Source organism: Syngnathus acus, chromosome 14 (assembly GCF_901709675.1).
Source record: "Syngnathus acus chromosome 14, fSynAcu1.2, whole genome shotgun sequence".
Lineage (NCBI taxonomy): Eukaryota > Metazoa > Chordata > Actinopteri > Syngnathiformes > Syngnathidae > Syngnathus > Syngnathus acus.
This window is the reverse complement of record NC_051099.1, coordinates 6,940,413-6,960,353: the sequence shown is the minus strand read 5'-3', so window position 1 is coordinate 6,960,353 and position 19,941 is coordinate 6,940,413. Positions and strand designations below refer to the sequence as shown.

General features: G+C 42.8%; 2 protein-coding genes across 5 annotated transcripts in view; one reads left to right on the top strand and one right to left on the bottom strand.

Moving 5' to 3' along the window:
* The window catches only part of gng8 (guanine nucleotide binding protein (G protein), gamma 8), a 757,718-nt gene that overhangs the window by 32,543 nt on the left and 705,234 nt on the right, over positions 1-19,941 (bottom strand). The gene's annotated exons all lie outside the window — the stretch shown is intronic.
* Positions 3,832-19,177, top strand: cxxc5a (CXXC finger protein 5a). 4 transcript variants are annotated; one of them, XM_037269064.1, is made up of 3 exons: positions 3,832-4,099; positions 10,305-11,309; positions 18,196-19,177. In XM_037269064.1, exons 2-3 carry the CDS (start codon positions 10,515-10,517, stop codon positions 18,238-18,240), a joined length of 840 nt encoding a protein of 279 aa, XP_037124959.1. In that variant the 5' UTR covers positions 3,832-4,099; positions 10,305-10,514; the 3' UTR covers positions 18,241-19,177. The 4 variants fall into 4 exon arrangements, with proteins under 4 accessions (XP_037124959.1, XP_037124958.1, XP_037124957.1 ...); XM_037269063.1 differs by lacking the exon at positions 3,832-4,099 and adding an exon at positions 4,460-4,614; XM_037269062.1 differs by lacking the exon at positions 3,832-4,099 and adding an exon at positions 4,467-4,827.

The following is a 19,941-nucleotide window of genomic DNA, read 5'->3' as shown; positions in this document are numbered from 1 at the left end:
GCTCCACGGTGCGCATGAAAATGCCAACATGCACATGCGGGTCAAATATTAAAGTGGCAACAAGTGCTAAATAGACATTTTGTAAACATTCAAAGTGTTCAAAACATAGCACGAGATGCTCTTGATATACGAGTGAGCGTCACGTGACTTTGTTTATAAAAGCGCAGTGAGTTCATATTTATCATGTGAACTGCAAGGTAAGCGAGTCTTGACAGCCATTTTCCCTGCATTCTAATGGTCCAAAATTAATAATTAGCTTTAAATTGTGTCGACAGTGCATGAGCCAAGATCTTTAAACGCAATTTCCTGCGCCCCTGCTGCAATTCCGACATGTCACCACTCGGGGCTCCCATATACGAATTGATATGATGATCTGAATTCAATCAAATTCAAGAGTCGGTTAGGGTGGAACATATTTTTTTCCAGTTAGTAAAATGTGTGTACTAACTGCAATTCTTGACATTGCTTGGTAAGTGCAAAATAAAATAAACTGTGAAAAACCTATAAGCGCATAATTACCATATTATTTTATGTTACCTCTTATTTTATGTTAGTTTGTGTTGCCATTGTTTTAAAAGTAGAAAACATATTATGGTCAAAGCAAATGTCTCTTTTGAGTGTTTGTTTTTTCCCTCAAAGCTCCCAACAGTAATTTTTAAATAAAAAATAAAAGCATATTTTTTTTATGTCATTCAAACTATTGCTATTACTTTTGTCATTGTTTGAAAAGCAGTCAAGCGTGGTGATATTGTTTACTTAAAAACACAAGACCCGTTTTGTGGCAAATGATTCCTTCAATTAAAGAGTTGCACAAATGCAAATGACACTCAACCTTTAGAGTGTAATTTGAGTTTTTTTTAAACAAACCTCACAATGATGTTAGGGTTAAAAACATAAAATACACGGCACTAAATTATTTCCCCTAAACAAAACAAGAAGCACCGCTCCAGGAAACTGAAGTGAGACGCTCAGCAGATTTATTTTAAACTCTGGCTGTTTCTGTGGAAGTGTCAGAGACACAAAAGAGAAAAAATGCCTTTCTTTAAAAGAGAAGTGAGAAGATTATGAAAGAATTCTTCATTCTTTTGCAGTCTGGAAATTTAGGGTCAAGTCAGCCCTAATCGTAAATAGCTGTTACCACTAGATGGCGCCCTCGCTCTTTTCTCTCTCATTTTGAGCACATTGCGCCTCAACTGCTGCCTTGCCATGACAAGCAGAGTTTGCTCCCTTTAATTCATCATTACAGACAACAATTGCCCCTTTTTTATTAACAGAGCATTCTTCAGACGTTTGGATGACATCAAATCGTATTTTTGGGCCCTCCTTCATTCTGGTTCCCACAATGGGACAACTTGAGTGAGTAGGCTGAGCATGTGATGAGCGCGAGGATGAGTAACAAATCTCTAGAAATGGAGGCAGAGTTGCTCATCAGACAAACGGTTTCCGCAGTTTGGAGCTCAGAGATGCACCCGAGGTTTTACAAGGGTCGAAAAAAACTAAAGCACACGATCCATGCTGTTGCTTATGGGACTTTGCTGACAGCAGTGTCCAATATTGCATCCTGGGTGGTAGTGCGTCCTTGAGGATGCCAATATAATCTTGGGCCGATAAACCCGAAGCTACTGATGAAAGCAGTGTGTGACCAAGACAGATAACGACCTCATCCTTATGTCCGAGTTACTCTAGCATTGTGAGTGCATGCGTCACAATTTTCATGACAATAAAAAATGTCACTAATGAGAGACTGGTAAGTGCTATTAACCCAAAATGAGTCTAAAAGTGGAATGTTTTACTGGCAGTACAGTTGTTGCTGTTGTTACTGGCATGGTGCAACTGGCAAAGTGGTTGGAGTTAATGGTGCACTGAGTCACTTCCAACATCATATGATGAAGGCTACCAGTGTTGCCATATGAGTAACTCACGTCATGATTGCATTTAAATGAATGTTGCACACACCGATTGAGAGGCTTATAAAAATGCATGAACACCGGATGAGAACAGTAATTTATCTTTCAGATCATTATTTATATATAGGGATGATTGGTTTTAAAATAAACAGCACATTCTGGATATGTTTTTCAAAGTTTTGGACAAGTACAAGTGTCGTCGCCAACTACTGGCCTGGCATGCACATTACAGGGTGTTTTAACCCATTTTTGGCAAGGTGACGTGATCCTTTAGCTGCAGAAAATTGTTCACATACAACCTATGCATCTTCTCTGTTATTGTATCCTAAATCTATAATTCTACAGCTTGGATTTTAGGTTGAATATGTCATATCCATACGTTAAACGGATTCCTGCTGTGCTGTATGATTTAAAAGGCCCTGAGGGTCAAAGGCACAGGAATGTCGGCAGGTCAGAGGTTATGAATGTTAAAGGCTAGAGGTTAAGAAATGAAAGGAACCGGTTTGCGTCGCAACAACGGAAAGCTGAGGGATGTTGTTCGAGCCAAACAACAAAACACTAAGCTAGTTTCTGTCAAATGTTCACATCCAGTTAACACGGTCTACAACATTCTTTGCTCCCGCCGTCCCTTATACACGTCGTTTTGGGCCGCAGTCAGGGGTTTTCCTACGGCGCCGGTCATGTGTGCAGCTGGGGATGGAGGCCACGCAACAGTGATCTTGCTTCCCCAGCTCAGGAAAGTACCGTGCCTCGCTGCGCACAACCAAAACAACAAAGAGCCGAGTGTGGCTGCAGCCTGCGGGGTTCACTGCACCCACCACAACACGTCCAAGCGTCACAGCTAGCTGCTCTTACCCGTCCACGCATGACTCGCCGCCTTCTTTTTGCCTGAATAATGTCATATCCCTCTTTTCCTTAGCTGGGATAAAGGACTTGGGAAAGTCAAAATGAAGGACAAATTGCATGTGGATGCTGCAAGGTGCTGATGCTGAGCTGAAAGTCAACAAAGGAAAGCAATTGAGATGATACCTCCAGTTAATACTACAGCTTCTCAAAATGCTCTATTTTCTAAAAACTGCAAATATTTTAGACTTAAGTCTGTTTTTCAGTTTAAAAAACGTGATACAAGGACATCATGTAAATATGTCCCCTAGTGGCTGTCAGCTGTGTAAGTGATTAATTTAGAGCAATCTGATTGGCTGCTTATGATCATTTAGCCAAAACAGAAACATGTTGTTGTGAAAATGCAACGGATTGCAACTAACTGTCTTGTATATTTTGTGCATGTCGTTTGACATTAAATGTAAATTTGAGGTGTTTGAGTTTTACAGTACTTTTACGTTTCTTGCTTGCGTGACCCATCATTTGCACACGGCTTAATTTGTAACAGGCGCATGCCAATGTGCAGTTTTCATGTCCCCCCCATACAAAAAACGCTACATATTCAAACAAAAATGTCACAAAAAGTCAATACACTGGTTTATCCTGTACCTTCTGTCCTCTAGTGGAAGAGCATTTTATAGTTGTTGTTTATTGTTAATTACTGGCAATGTACTTATTTTATGGGAAATAAGTTGGCAAATTGTGAAAGAGTTCATTTGTCTGAAATTGGAACTGAGAATCTACATGAATTATATTAATCACTTTACACTTACTAACACATTTGAATGAGTCGGTGAGACAGCATTTGTTGTGTGCGCGTTTGGAAATAGCGACGCCGGCGCGTAATTACGCACTCGGTGGCCTTTGACTTTAGTATTTGCCAAGTGAGTGTCATGTTTACGAGCCACAGAGAATATTTGTTTGCAGGGAGGGTGGTTGGCCACTGTCACGGTTGGTACCCCCCCCTCCTCTCACACGTCCACTACACCCCCCCCCCCCTCCCGCGCCGCTCTCTCCCCCTCAGCTGCTATGTTCCAGCACTGGAGCCTCCATCGCGCGGCTCGATCGATTCTCATTGATTGTCCCTGACGAGCTGCTCCACTTTCTAGCCAATGTCAGCCAGTCTGCGATCGGGAAGGAGAGAAACGAAGGAAAATCTCTGCCGCCCTGGCGGTGTCATGTCCACACACTTGGGCTGAACGCCTGCCAAGCATTCGGGACAGTCCAAAGAGGCGGACTGGATTCTTCGGCGAGAGGCTGGGAGAGAAAAAGGAAGGTCTGGGCGGGGGAGTGGATCACATTCGGCTCAAGTGAGTTCACTCGTTCACGGTTTTAGGGAAATGACGCGCATCTCAGTTTAGCATATAGTGTATGTCAGCTATTTATTTCAAAATTCTGTTTCAATTCAGTGTTTATGAGTTGCAAACGATTGCTTGTTAATTTATTTTGCAATTTAAATCTACTTTTAAATCATTTATTTTGATATAGGTATGATCCATTTGTATGCCGCTTCTTCACAGCGCTTATTCTTGGGAACATATCCATAATGGTTTGGAACTTGTGTTCCAAATATTTTTAATGAAGTGGCCATTTTCAAAGCTGCTGCAACAATGACACGCAGTCGGTGTCCTGTGTCGCGCGGCACTAAAAGTCCACTTCGGGATTTCCTCCGACCTCCAAAAATCTATGAAACGTGTTTGCATGTTCCTCTCGGCGAGTGGGGTTGTAGAGGTGGGATCGCGAGGACCGGAGAAGGCTGGCTGGCTGGGGGGGAACCCATGCGTCCGAGCCCCACGGAAAGTCCGCCTTTGCCAAACAACTGACGGTGAATGTTGGTTTTATTTCTCTCGTCGTTTGTTCCGATCACACGGACACGCTGCTGTAGGCTACTTGTGGAAGGAGGAGGAGGGGGAGACGCTTGTCGTTCCTTGCTGCTTTTGGGTGTTTTTTTGTCACCATTGCGCACGACAAGGCTGAGAGACGAAACGCTCGGACTGTGGGAGCCCCCCTCACCCCTCCTCTGCTCGGAGCGGCTCTGGTAGGTGCCAATAATACGAGTTTGTGTTTACAAATAACATTGAATGGGAAGTGCGGCAGGGGTGGGATGGATGTTTGGAGGCGGAGGGGCGGACTTTTGTTAAAGTCCCAAAAGTTGGCTGTCATCTCCCCCGCAAAGCCCCAAAAATGTTGGATCAAGCTGGCACTGCGGGAGCCGGTGCCGCAGATGCGCTTTCCGTGCTCCAGACAAAAGCGCGCTCATTTCCCAGCGACTCGCGCGGTGCGTTGTCAGGGCGCCGCTGACGAGCTGCTCCCACTTTGTCACGAACAATCTCGCCTTTATTTCCATGTGGCGGCGGCGGTGGCACGGATGCGCGCGGCGTGATGGGGACCAACTGAAAACTTAAACGATTCCCTGTGTGGAAACGTTGAGTTTTGTCAACCCCTCAAACACAAGCAACCAACATTAATGGTGCGTAAAAACAGCCAGGAAGTCAGTATCTTCGCATTCCAGATGGCACCTTCTCTCTTGGCTACGGATGGGTGAGCTTTTGTCCGAGCGTGAGCAAGTTCTCAGGTGTCCTTCAACGCACCACCAGGTGCGGTATATTTATGCAAGCTCTGGGTTGTGCGTCTCCAACTTTGTGTGCGTAAATGCAGGAGGAGGCGCATTACCGGATAGAGCCTGTGCGCGTAGTATAATCGTTGTCGCCATGCTTTTTAACTTCCTCTGCCTGTGTTTGTGCAGGAGGTGGGAGGAATTGAAAATGTGACGCGCGCGTCGTCGACGGAGTGCGTGCGTGTGTGTGTGTGCGTGCGTGTGTGTGTGTGGGGGGGGGGGGGGGGGGGGTCGCATTATGTGCATCGCACGCGCTCATGCATAAAGTATTCCCGCGTCTCCACAAGTTGAATCACTTGCACAAGAGTTCGTGGCGGACTGAACCAGCGTCGAGTAGCAAGGGGGAAAAACGCTGCTGTTTGTTTTGAAATGCTGACTGCGATAAGTCGCCACCTGCGCCCGCAGTGACGTCAGTTCCTCCATTTACTGCTAAATGCTCGAGAGATTGTGGCCACGGAGGAGGTTAATTGTCTAGCTGGGTGAATACTGAGAAAGTCACGGATCCAAACTAATGCCGTCTTGCCATTTTATCCTTTCACACCATATTTATACAGTTTGACTTGTTTTACTTATTTCTGCCAGAAACGTAAAAGAGACACCATGGAGACAATTTTGATTGCTCTGATGACATCCTTTAAGTGCTTTTCTTAACCACTAGGGGGCACGTTTCATAGCATCAGGGATTGTTATGATATGCTGAGATGTAATAAGCGAAACAAAACTTCATAAGAAATCAATGATGTCATCGTGTAGCAGGAAAATTATAACCATTATTTAGTGTCCAATCAGAATGTCAAGAAGTCATGATTGAAATGGTTGTCGCTTAACCTTGCTCAAGGATGTGGGTTCGATTCCCAGTTCAAATTGAAAATATGTTAGTTCACTACAACAGTTTTATCATGCCAAATAATCAATAGCCCTGAACCAAGATGTGATTATTAAAAGGTGAGATAAGGCAATAGAGGAATATGTAAACACAAGCACTCCCTGGTATGCTTTTGTCCATCACTTATTGATCAGTCAAGCATGTCATTAACTGAACGCCCACAACGGCTGCAGTGTCATTATGGGGAGGATTGGATGGATGCGTGCATGGTCAGACCGAGTCTTCCAAAAGTCAAATGTTTTGATGAGAAAGTTTATTAAGGTTGCCACATATCATTTTAGGAGAATAACCGTTATATTTGTATTTTAGATATTGTTTTTATCCTGAGTATACAGTTTATGCCATATACAATCTTATTATTTGTGCAAATACTACTTGGAAGTGGCGAGTATGATGACATTGCCAGAAGCTGGCAGTTATTTCACAAAGGGTTATGTACCTGAGTATTTCTTGGCCCACCAGTAACTTCCTGGAGCCTTCACCGGTTGCCTGGCAACTGAAACGGTTTGGCAGGAAAATGTCGTAAACAACAAATTGACGTTTTGGAATAATTGACGCACGAGTTGTTAATTAGAGTAGTGGTGGGTGGAGTCGCTACTCTCGGAGAGAGCCACATATGTTGTTTGAAGATCTAATGCTAACTTAGCTAACAAGCTAATAGAGAAATATATCAAAAAGCAAGGAAACACCATTTGGGAGATGTCAAATTTGGAGAATTAAGAAAGAAAAACAAAGACTCGGAAAACGAGACACCAAATTGACTTCGGTTGAACTCAAGTACCTCAGCAATATAATTAATCAAAGTTTATCTGCTTAATTCCGTTTGGTCTACAGACATGGCCAGAAGTCACACAAATAAACTGTGGCGTCCCTGAATTGCGGCGATGCTTTGATCCCCGGATCACGTCATACCTTTTAGACCACACCCATCTGCACATTTGTCGAGTCACGGGGTTAGTCATTGACCCATATTGAACGTGTCTAGTTCTACTATTTATATCTAGGTCTGTATGCCTTGTCGCTAATCCTGTACTGACACTCATCAGATATTGACAATTCAGTTTTAGAAAGCGATCATAAACAGCAAATATGCTTTTGTTTAATGCTGAGGCAGCACGCAAGAGTTTGAGGGCTTTATATGTGACTAATAATTACACCGCTGTCAACTTGGAGCAACCAGAGGTGTAAATTTGAACATGAAGCACGGTAGCAAGTCTGTGATACAGGAAATTGAGTTAAAAGGCCTCAAGTACAAAACGCCACTAAATTATCTGGTTTCATCTGGCATTTAGAAGCGCGGGAGTGACGTTTGTGGTTTAAGGGACAGTTCACGTCAGGACAGCAACACCTTCAGCTAGTGATGCGGTTAAAGTATCGAAAAAGCAATGACGCTAGGTTGTTTAGTCCGAGACTGCGTCCCAAGGTTGATGGTGTCGAGATTGTGACCGATAGAATCGTGTGACCACTCACGAGGTGTGAACATAGTGTTTATAAAATACACAAATATCTCAACACTACCAATGCGCTGTGCTGCTCTTTCGCTCCAACTTGACTGCAACGCAGAATACAAGTGTGTAATCATTCAGAATGAACATCTTAGCATGGATTTTCATAACTTCCTTTTTTCTTTGTAGACTTGTATAACAACTTCACAAACGTGATAATGCTGTAGTCTGCATGCCAAGCCAGTAGGGGGCAGTGTAACGAGTTATATACGAGATCATTTTTGTCCAGACAGACATGATAGAGTTGTTAACATGGTTAGTCGTGGATAAAAATGTCTCTAAACTGTGATAACAAGAGTCGTAAATAATAATAATAATAACAATAATAATAATAATAATAATAGATTTTTAAATGGATCTTTAAATGGATCCAAAGACTAACAAAATTTAATTGTACCACTCAACTTAACACTTGAGAGTTTTTTTTATACAATTATAATTTTCAGGCCTAAACAAATCACTGTTGCCATGTCAACTGACGGGACCCTTTGGTAGCTAGCAAGCTCAGGAAAGCCACAAATCAAAGATGATCTTCTAAATTGTCTACTGTAAAGTGAATGAGACCATAATTTACAACGGGAGCATGCTTGTGTATTGAAAAGGACTTAAAGAGAGCACTTGAGGTCATAAAGTCTTTAAGATAATTAGAATGCGGTAGTAAATATCTGGTCATTAAATATAATGAATACCTAAGGCACATGTGAAATGCGCATGATTATTCAGACCAGCCACATTAGTCAATGAAGTTTGCGACCTTCCAAATATTCGAGCTATTTGTGAAATTACTGATGATCTTTCGAGCCAACGTGTCGCTGCGTTGTTGTCAGTCGGAAGGTGTTGCCCGGACTGTCGCAGAGCAAGTCAGCAGTATCTAAAGTGCTGCGTCATATCCACACTATCAATTAAAAGGCTCAAACAACCGCAGTGACAATACGTGTCATTTGAAGACCAAGTATGGCGTCATCACGCGGTCGGCTCGGTAAGAATAGACGGCCAGCTGGCCAGCTGACCGGTCGGAATTAAACCATTACACTAGATCAGAGATTTTCTTCAGAGTATTTTCATGGGTCCTCACTGCCAGTTTTGTCACTTTGGAGATGACTTGAGAACTCGTTTATTCTAGTGATTGATTATATGCCAATTCATTAATCTCATGCAACACTCAAGGCTTTTAACACGTTTAATGTATTTAGAACATTGATGAAGCGGCTGGATCAGAGCTGGATATTCTCCCAGGCCTTGATTAATCAAGAAATAGTGCTGGGCAAGTGCCCGAGCTCGCCCGATTTACTTGTACAGACGTGCAGCTGCCAGATCCCAACTCAGAGTGCGTGAAATTCAAATGTCTATCAATAACCACTTAGCTGCTTTTAACTACATGAAAGTATTGGGGAATGAGCACTAAACGTGTAAGTCTTCTTGTCTCCTGTTATATAAAACCCGCACGTATCGTTGTGTGATGACTCGCAGCGCTTTTATGCTTTCACCCGCAACAGCGCGGAGATGCAATTAGCGTCGAGATGCTTCGGGGAAACCGGACCCTGGTCAGTGGCGTAGTGGGAGAAACTGAAACTATGGGGCCGAGGGGCTGTGGAGCTGGCTCTGGTTCGCTGGCGCCACATCCCCCTGAGCTGGTGAGAATGTGGGGGCTGTGCTCTTGCCTTTGAAGCTTTACCTCCCACTAATTCTGGCCTTCCAATTTCCACACACTGCACAGACACCCCCCCCCCCCCCCCCAGCTCACCCCACCCTCCTCCGCCCGCCGTCCTCTCCCCCTCCTTTTCCCTTTGTTTGCCTTATAAGGAATGGCCCGGCCATTTCCTCAGCTTTTCTGTGGGAGGTGGCGTGCTTGTTTGTGAACACGGACAGGTCAGGAGAATACGAGCATAGTTTGCCTTTTCATAGATGAGCAGCCACAGGAATCTCAGGCCAAGTGGATGAATGCGTCTGTGTCCAGTGGGGAGTCTCGCCCTACCTGCTTGACAAATTGTCTTCTCTCTCACAATTGTTTCACTAAAACCCAAATATTTTAGTTGAATCTATTCTAGCTGGTCAGGTTGAACACGTCATTGAGCACGTAATGATTGTTGAATCATCTCAAACAATTCAAGTGAAGGGGTGTGATAAAAAAAATCGATTCATACGATGTGAGCTCATTGAATCAAACCAAATGGAATTGTTCCTCTTTAAAATATACCGAGCTACGTACCCGATCTTTTACTGGAGAGATTTACGTTTGAACAAAAACGCCACAGTTTTAGTAAGCTACTGACAAATTCATTCATATAGTAAAATAACAACGACAAAGTCATGATGCTGTTTTTACACCCCTACTAATACTAATTTTCTCAGTTTTTTTAATACCGGTTAGTTTTGCTAGTTTAACTAATGCTGTCTCATTACTTCAATGAGATGCCTTTAAGAATGTGTTGATATTGTTGTAATTTGATGAACCGAAGCGGATTTTGATTAATTAGCACACCGCTCTCTTCTCTCCATGTGTTAAGGTTCCAGATGGCCCATGGAAGAACGTGGATGAGGGCTTAGTTGTCGAGCAGGCAGAAGGCCTGTCTGTTGTCGGTTGGCTGATTAGTCCATCAAGGAGTGGCGGCGCTCTCACCGGGGGCACAGAACGGACCAAGAAAAGGTTCCCCTCGCTCGTCCCTGCCCCCTTTCCACCCTCACCCCCAACCCAGGCGGCGCATACGCTCCGGACCATGTCGAGCAGGCTGTCCCAGGGGGGCCGGACTGAGGACCTGGAGCGGGGTAGCTGCAAACAGGACTCTCCTGTTATAGAACGCAGGAACCGCAGTGGCATCATCAGTGCCCCTTTAAACAGGAGCCTTAAGAACTCCCGCACCCTTTCGCAGTACACGGCGGTCTCCTCCGCCACCACCAATGGACACAAAGACAACCGTGAGACAAAGAGCCACACGGCCAAGCCTCAAGCACCTCCACCACCCCAGCCCACCGTCTCGGCACTGGCAGCGGCCAAGTTGGACCGGACCCTGGAACAGGTTCTGGAGGGACAGAATGGCTTGCTGCACTTTGCCCAGGCAGCCGCGTTATTAAAGCGGGCCGGTATGGAGCACATGCTTCTGCCTGGGGGCATGGGAGTGGGAGTTGGCGGAGGAGACGCGGGCTCGGGGGCTAGCGATTTGGAGGGTACGTCTGTCACGGACGCCGTAGGTGGTCCTGTTGACTTCCCATATGGAGTAGGGGGCGGCTTCCCCTTCAACCCGGGCCTTTTCATCATGACGCCGGCTGGAGTGTTTCTCGCGGACAGCGCGCTGCACATGGCCGGCCTGACCGAGTACCCGGCGCAGAACGAGCTGGCCTCCGCTATCAACTCCGGGAAAAAGAAGCGAAAACGTTGTGGCATGTGCCCACCTTGCCGGCGGCGGATTAACTGTGAGCAGTGTAGCAGCTGCCGGAATCGCAAGACGGGCCATCAGATCTGCAAGTTTCGAAAATGTGAGGAACTGAAGAAGAAGCCCTCTGCTGCTTTGGAGGTAAGAAGGTGTGGGCCATAAATGAGGAATTGCTTCGATGATGTCAAAAAATAAAAATATAAAAAAATAAAATAAAAAATACAAAAAAATAAAAGTGTATATATACTGAAATGAAAAATGAAATAATAAAATAAATAAATAAATTTAAAATAAATAAATAGGTTTATTTATACAAGCACCTAAAACAGCGACCGGCCATTGGATTCATCTGTTAATGGTGTCGGATGGGGTTTAGGTGAGGTTGGGAAAAGAAGTTGTGACAGGTGGTGTGAGGTCTGTGTACCATAATCATAACCTCACCCATCACCCACCGCGGGAGTTGGTTAAGGTCGAAAAACTTCCATTTGGGAATTTTCAGTTTGCTCACGTCCTGCTTACACATGCATGTTAATATTTTGGCGGAAAAAATGTAGCGTTAGTTGGCAAAGTGATGGTAATTGGGTACAGTATGTGTGTAGGTGTGCGTAAGGACGTGCGTGTAATGTGGTCCATCTGGCCTTGGAGCCGTCATCTGGAGCACCAGGTGTCAGCATGGCACACGTGCACCCCCCCTCCCCTCTTTTGCTGCCCCTGTCCTTCTCTCCGGTGACACTCCCGCTCATCTAAATGGCCTCGGAAAAAAACATACTGCCCTTTACCTCCGTCGCTCGCGGTGACTTAACCAAGCATGGCTGCGGTGACAGAATGACCGATCGTGAAATTAATTTTGGCAGATGTTCTCATCGAAAAAGAAAATGAACGCTCCTTATCAGTTGATGAGAGAATCACTTACTTTGTTATAAAACAAAGACTGCTTTGTTCCTTTGTGAAGGGAGTAGTGCTTGTTATTGGCGATTTAATGAGTCTAAATATGGATTATATGGCCAAATGTATTGGGACACCTGGAGAGTCGATCTATAGCATCTTTCGTCGTCGTTCATCCTAAAACTGGTTTATGGGGTTGTGCCCTCAAGTTCTTCCACAGCAAACTCACCCAACTATGCATTTATGGACTTTGAGCACTGCGACACAGAAATTGGCCTTCTGCAAACTCTTCCCACTACAACGGAGAACATGGAATTTTCTTTTCTTACCTTTTGTTTAAATTGTATGTAATGAGTCATATGCCCTTAAAAAAGGGTTGTTGGCAAGTTTGAAAGACATCAGTGACTGATTATTTCCGTCTACTTTGGGACTATTTTAATGTAACTAGAGGGGATGTGGTCTTAATTGATGATTTGCAAGCGACGGGGTCATGGTAATTAACCTGATGTTCACACCAGTGATGCCGGAGCAACAAAGGGAAGCTTGAATATTCATGAACGCTGATGCCGATACGGGTCATCACGTAGCTCGCAACGTCACAGTCCAACGGCGCTTCAATTATATGAAATAGACTTTAATGATATCATAAACCTGCAGGGTTTAATAGTTGCCTAACTGGCACAAGTAGGAGTGCTTATTCATTAATTACAGAAATCTATATTCATCCAAATGTCATTTGTCATCACATTCAAGTATACCCGTGAAGCATATGTTCCTCTTTATGTTGCATTTTCATTTAATTAGATAAATTCAGCATAACAAAACTCTAATGAATGTTATTAAAGGATTAGGTTATGTTATAATCCTCTCCTAATGACAGGGGGGGGAAAAAAAACACCATAGGCCCCGATGTTGTAAAATAATGTACACATGTTGTAAAGTAATTGAGCAGTGAGTTAGACTAAAGAGACACCGGTGTCACCCAAGATGACAAATGAGGGTCAAGAGGGGAAAGCGGTTGAGGGAAAGAGAAAAACGAAGATGAAGCCATGTGATTACATCACATCTACACACAGAACGCATCAAGGGGTCCACTTGTGCCGCACGTAAATATGAAAATAAATCACGACTGTATATCAATATAACAGGGACACCTCAGTATCTGTAATGACGATAGAGCAAAATCTCACCACTGTGTTTAAAAAAATGTTGCAGCAGCGATTTCACAGTAACACAACTTCCCGCCGGCAAAACTACGTCTTGTCTTAGCAGGCTTTGTTATTAAGTCAACAGCTCTTGTCCTGCAGGTGTTTAGATCACAAAACACAGCCTGCCCTGCACAGAGACGTCATCAGCGCACGCCAAATGTCAAATGACCAGATGCATGAGCGGTTTCTGCATTGGAGAAGAATAGTCTGTTTTTCTTACTGCTTCCCGTCAACGTGTTCAGGCTAGAGAAACTAGACACCACAGGAGGGAAAACCTGCTTACTTTGCTAGCTTACTAGCTAAATAATAAGAGGTATTGCTAAAATATGTAATAAGTGTAAAAGGTTTGAGAATCACAAGTGTGGCCGATTTGCACACGTGGCGCCTGCAGCGATACAGTTGACAAAAAATATCAGCAACTTGACGATAATGCTTTAAAACAACTGAGCTCGGAGCTATTAAAAAAAAAAAATAGCCAAACTGTTTTAGCAGAAAATTCACAATGGTTATCTTATAGACTAATTTTCATCCATGGGAAGTTAGAATAAGTACTTGGTTGTGTAATTTTACACTTGGTGGGTGGGCAGGCGTATCAGAGCCCCATATATTCATAAAAAAGCAATTAAAAGTCACATTTCTATAATATGTCCTCTTTAAAATTCAAGGGGAACTAAAAGGTCAAGACCAAGCCATAACTGAGATTTAGTTCATAAAAATGTTTCCATTTGTATATGAGACTGATTCTATAATAAAGCACAAGGCTCTGCGATGTGTGTGACTTTACCTCAAATAATCAAAATAGAAGTTACCGCAAAGTTAACATTGTGGTGAGTCTATGGTTTTGCTTCTTAAAACATGCGAAACGTCATTTTACTGCATTTGCATGAAAAGGTTGTCGCGCATGCCTTCAAGATCCCTCTAGACATCCGCGTCGATACACAAGCTCAGTCCGGCGAGCGAGATGCTTAATTTCAGGGTGTTGACGGCGGCTCAAAGAGGAGCGTAAAATCAGCAAGTGAGGGGGAGTTTGCATGCAGAGGCCTTTGCCACCTCGCCGCTCGCTGGCGCAGAACGTCTGGATTTATTCTGAGAATGCAACGTTTGATGGAGACATGTGGGAAGGCATGGTTGTTTGGCTTGTGTTGCAAATGTGAAAGTGGTGTCACTTTATTCATCTGTTAAATGCATTGGAACTTTTCATAGCTAACATCATGATAGTTAATATAGATTTGTAGCTCTAGGTCAGGGGTGTCAAATTCATTTTTCATCATAGTCATAGTTTCCCTCGGTAGGCCGTTATCACTGTCAACGTCTTCTGGATACATACAGTATAGGCTACACAACAAACTGATGAATAACTGGTTTTGAAATCAGAGACTAGTAAAAAAAAAATCAAATATTTTTAAAAAGACGAATGGTAATAAGAATTGCTAGGAATGTCTATTTTTTAAAATGAAGACAAGTTGTAATTTTAGTAATGACACAAAGTCGATGCAAACTTTGTCTTTGCGGGCCACATAAAATGATGTGGTGGGCCGTATCTGACCCCCAAGCCTTACGTTTGACACCAATGCTCTAGGTCAGGGGTCGGGAACCTTTTTGGGGGACAGAGCCATACATGCCCATTTTTTACAAATAATTTCCCATGAGAGCAATACCATTTAAAAAAAACGGCTAGATACTAGTAAATGCATGTATTTTAATTAAGACCAACGATTTTTTGAGTGTACTAATGTATTTTTAATGACGTCACCAAAAGAGCCATAGGTTCCCGACGCCTGCTCTAGGTAGTACAATTTGAATATTTGCGGCTACTTCATGAGATGACAGTTCTCTGAATGATTATGGCCTCATGAACTTTCTTTCCTGCGTCCAAAACGTTGGGCAGCAGAGGCTCATGCAGAGTGACAGGCATGCCGACTGGCACCAAGACACATGTGGGACATGTGAACATGTTGGGCAAGCTGCTGAGCACACTGAGCGATAAGTTATAAGAAGAATCAAGGAGAAAGATGGCTGTGAGGAAGAACAAGAATAACTAAAGGCGACGTCTGGAATAAGAGAAAAAAATAGTCTGAGCTAAAAGTCAGATTCACGGCGGCTTTAATTGGCTGAAAGGAATTTCTATGCGTAACAACATGCACTTTACTCTGAAATGTCATTACAAGTTGAAATTAGCTCACTGTAGAAGCAATTAGAGAACAGACTACAGAGTAATACCCGCTTCCGTGAGATATGGTAGACAAATTGTTGTGCTATGAGAAGACAAATGTGCTCATCTTGATTGGGGGGAAAAAAACATCGATTGAAGTGACTGGCTACGTTACCCCCTCAGATCGCATCTACTTGAACTGGCGCAATCAGCGATAGCGGGAAAAACATTTTTTTTACCCGCCCGTATTTACTGCCATTTACCATTGATTGCACGTAGTTAATGAGGAAATACAGCAGTTAAAGTTCATCTGATGAATGTGCTTTTCTCGCCACGTATTACGACATACTAAATCCAGACCTTACCGGCTTTTTGACATCTGTGGCGGCGCCAGATGTTGCTGCTGTCCTCCTGGCTGTCTCACCGGCTAAGTGCTTCTCTAGAAAGGTCGTCACAGAGACACATGAGGGGTTAACAACACAGACCATAAAATGATTCTAGCAATATGCTGCCTGTGAGTCTTACATTATGGTTGATATTTATAATTTGGTGGTATTCTTTTCAAATAAGACTTACGTTTTTATCAACTTTTCACACCCAGTGGAAGTCAACCAGTCAGTCAATCACTTTGCCAAAGTCATGATGCCCATTAATAATAAAAAAAAATAAAAAAATACAGTTCATTATCCATGTTGCAAACATTTGACCTGCGGTATGTGCTTCGAAGCTGCAAATATTTTGAAGATCATCTTGCCCCACATGTGTGTGTGTGTGTGGGGGGGGGACTCCAGTGAGGGCTGCTGTTATGTCCCTTAAACAACAGACTGAAGCTACACAAGCAAAGCCATGTACTTTGACAGTTCATTTGACTATTTACAATTATAAAGAAAATATTTAAAATCATGCATTACTTAGCATGCAAGACTAATGTCTTATCTGAAATGGTTGCACTTTTGCTCATTTAGAAAAGTGATTCTCAAACATTTTTAAGTGGTGCAAATGTGTTCTTTCTATGGTTGTTCTAAGAGTTCTCACCTGCTGACTCCTTGGTTGGACAAAGGACCCGAGCAACTGGGAAAGGTTGCCTTTGTATCTGCCTGATTGGCAAATTATTTCACCCATTTTTCTGGCCAGATGATTTAAGACTAAATTCAGTGGTCCGTGCAGAAATCATGACACGTTGGTGTTTTGATTATATGAAAGGACTGTTGGGATTTTTCGGGATAACATTGAACACAATTTTCCAAGAAATTTATTGTCCTTGTGATGTTTTCAAAAATATACAACTTCTTGGGTACTCAGCCTTAAAAAAAAAAGTGCTTTTTGAACATCAGCAGTATTTGCCCTGTCAAGAGAATGTGTGGATGGATAAATATTTCGTCAGCCCAAATAATATGTATAGCAAATAGCGTATGTAGGGTTTAAATGGCCTTCCGGGGCAGGTTTGCAAGCCACGCATCCTTTTATTCCCATGCCCGAATCCTTAAAACGTCCACCGTCAGGTGCGATAAAAGAAACGTGAACTTGAACGCATCACCCATGAGAATTTCTCACTGTATGGTGTGACTTCAGGAGTGTATTATCATGCCAGCGCGTGTGGAGGTGTGTGACTGTACTCAAATACATTTTGGCTTTGGTGTGAGAGTGTGTGTGGGTGCATGAGTGACTTTTCAGGAAGCTCACCATGCTGATCGTGTCTTTGTCCGTACTGATTGGTGGACCTCAGCACACTTTTGCAGCAAACAGTGTGCATGTGTGCCGCTCCGGTCGTGCAGATAGCCACAGTGAAGGAGGTTGCGGCGGCGCCGGAGAGTGGCATCGTCGTTAATGATGGCGTGGGAGAGCCACCCGTGTGGTGGCTAAATAATAAATGCGGCCTATCGTTTTTTGTGTGAAGCTTTTCCCGGCGTCTAATGGCTCATACACTCAACCCTGAGAGTGGCATGTCATTTATGAACCAAAATAGCAAACAAGCCAGTTTCACGCCATCAATTTGGAAATCTGAGAGCAGTCAAAGCAATAAAAACAACATTAAAGTCATTCAATGTTAAATAAATGTGTTGAAAAGAACATTGTACCACCTTCCCCAAAGAGCAAGGAGTGTCAAACAATTTTTTTTCGCGGGCCGCATTGTAGTCATAGCTTCTTCTTTCGGAGGGCCATTATGACTGTCAACCCAAATAAATGTATGAGCACTTCATATTATAGACAGTAAAAGCTACAAAACAAACTGACAAATAACTCATTTTCAAATCAGACGAGTAAAAACTGGTCAAATATTTAAAAAAATGATATTATTGAAGACAATTTGCAATTCTAGTAATGACACACGAATTTGATGCACAATTTGTCTTCGCGGGCCACATAAAATGATGTGGCGGGCCGTATCTGGCCCCCGGGCCTTGAGTTTGACACCTGTGCCATAGAGTGTAGGCTACAGTAAGAGAACAAGCAAAGTAAGGACGTAATATTAAATAAGTGAATATAAAAAGTCTACACACCCCTGTTCAACTATAAAGATTCTGTGATATTACGAGACCAAAATAAATCATTTCCATTTTTGTCCCCACCTGTTATGTGATCATAGCTGTATATCTTTATTATTATTTTTTAATGATTTTCCATGGCCCAATGGGACCAATGTTGAACTAGTCCCAATATTTATGCTGCAATATATAATATATGCTCTAAAGTGCACCTTTTTTCACAAGTAATTTGCAACTTCTCTTTCCTGTTCTCAACCCCCCCCCCAACCCCCCTTCTCCTCTTCTGTTTTTCCAAGAAGGTGATGCTTCCTACAGGAGCGGCGTTCCGGTGGTTCCAGTAGGACTTCTCCTCCACTCCCGTACCCAAAGCTCTGCCATCAAGTGCAATGCCAACTCTTGGATTGTCTCCGCAAAACAGACACTGGCTAATAAATACACGACAAAAAGGAAAAAAAATACTTAAACGGTAAAAACAAACAAAAACAAAGCAGAAAAACCGGCTAATGGATGCGCCGACTTATTCCTTGAACCAAAAATGAAGCGTGAAGAAAAGCATCTACGGAAACTTTAATTCCCTTTTCTATGTTTCCATTTTGGTACCTTTTGTCCTTTTTCCAGCAGCTTTTTTTCCATGTCGCCTGAACACTGAACTGTTTATTGCCAGAAGCAGAAATGATGGGCCCCAGTGTGGACAATCAACTAATTTCTGTGTTTGGTGTTAATGTTGTTCATGTGTGGAAAGATACAGTACTTGTGTAGAGAATGTACTTTTACAGCTACATATTTTAAAACTAGTGGCTAATGGCAAACATTCTTGTAATTCTTTACCATTATGTTACTGAAACAATGGTTAAACGATTTGACCATTGACAAACAACAAAATGGTTAAGCGACAGATTTTCACATTCGGATGCTGTAAAATTTCATATCCAAACCGGAAACAGAAGCGGAGACTCCGCCGTAACGTCGTCCGTCATCATCAGCCCTCGTCTGCATTTCCAAACTACGTTGGCCCCTACTGAGCATGCCCCATAGCATGCTATCCGGCCGATAGCACTAAGAGACAGCACTTGCTCTGAGTCTACCCTACTGAACGCACTGAAACAAGTTTTTTTTTTTGTTTTTTTTTTTGTATTTGTTTATTTGTTCTATTTTCATGATTTTTGTTACGTTGCCGGGTAGCTGCAGCTCTTAAGAATAACCAATCTTTGTATTTGTTTAGAAAATTGGACTGGTTTTTGTGAATAAAGAGGAATGCATGTATTCATGTCGAATGTACAATTGGAATGTTTGTTAACTTTGTCTTTTTAAAGACCAACTCATTGGATAAAAAAAAGATTTTCCATTCGAGAGAATGCAATAGGAAAAAAAATGTCATCACTGTTAGCATCGCAACACCTTCGTTAAGTGTACAAGTGGAGTTCCAGGTAACATATTTTCAAGGGGAGAACCCGTAAACGCCCCGCAGGAAGGCCAGAGCTGAGATTCGAACCTTGAACCGTAAGGCTGATATGCTAACCGCAATTGCATCATGTGGCGGCCACCCTGCCTAACATCACAACACTAAATCTTGACTGACAGATGCTGAAATGTAATTTCTGTCAAGATACACTGTACATATGTAGACTGGAGTCTAAAAAAAAAGACAGTTTGGCATAACTTCTCCATCTTCTTGTCATATTCCCATGATGAGAAATGTTACAAAAATCCAAAGAAAATACAAAACATATTTGGGCGACTTTACGTATACGTACTTTTTTCCTTAAAAAACCATGTTGATTAACAAATTACACGACCTCGGGCTTGTCTGACTTTAGAGTTAGCTCTGACGCTGCTAAAGAAGCCTAAATAGAATGTTGTCTGTTTCCTTCTACACATGCGACACATTAACGGAATCAAAGAAGTAAAGTTGGGCTCAGGACAAGTGAAAAGCTTCAACATGTGGCCAATCTCACACGGGTCTTAGTGTAATTACTAATTCTAATGACTCAGGTCTGTAACGCTGGAGTAAATTTCCATTTCCTGCAAAGTGATGATTCTAG

What these genes read in the sequence shown, in the direction of transcription:
- cxxc5a (XM_037269064.1), top strand. Translation starts at nt 10,515, where the DNA reads ATGTCGAGCAGGCTGTCCCAGGGGGGCCGGACTGAGGACCTGGAGCGG. An exon ending in AGCCCTCTGCTGCTTTGGAG is followed by an intron (nt 11,310 to 18,195) that starts GTAAGAAGGTGT and finishes TGTTTTTCCAAG; the next exon opens with AAGGTGATGCTTCCTACAGG.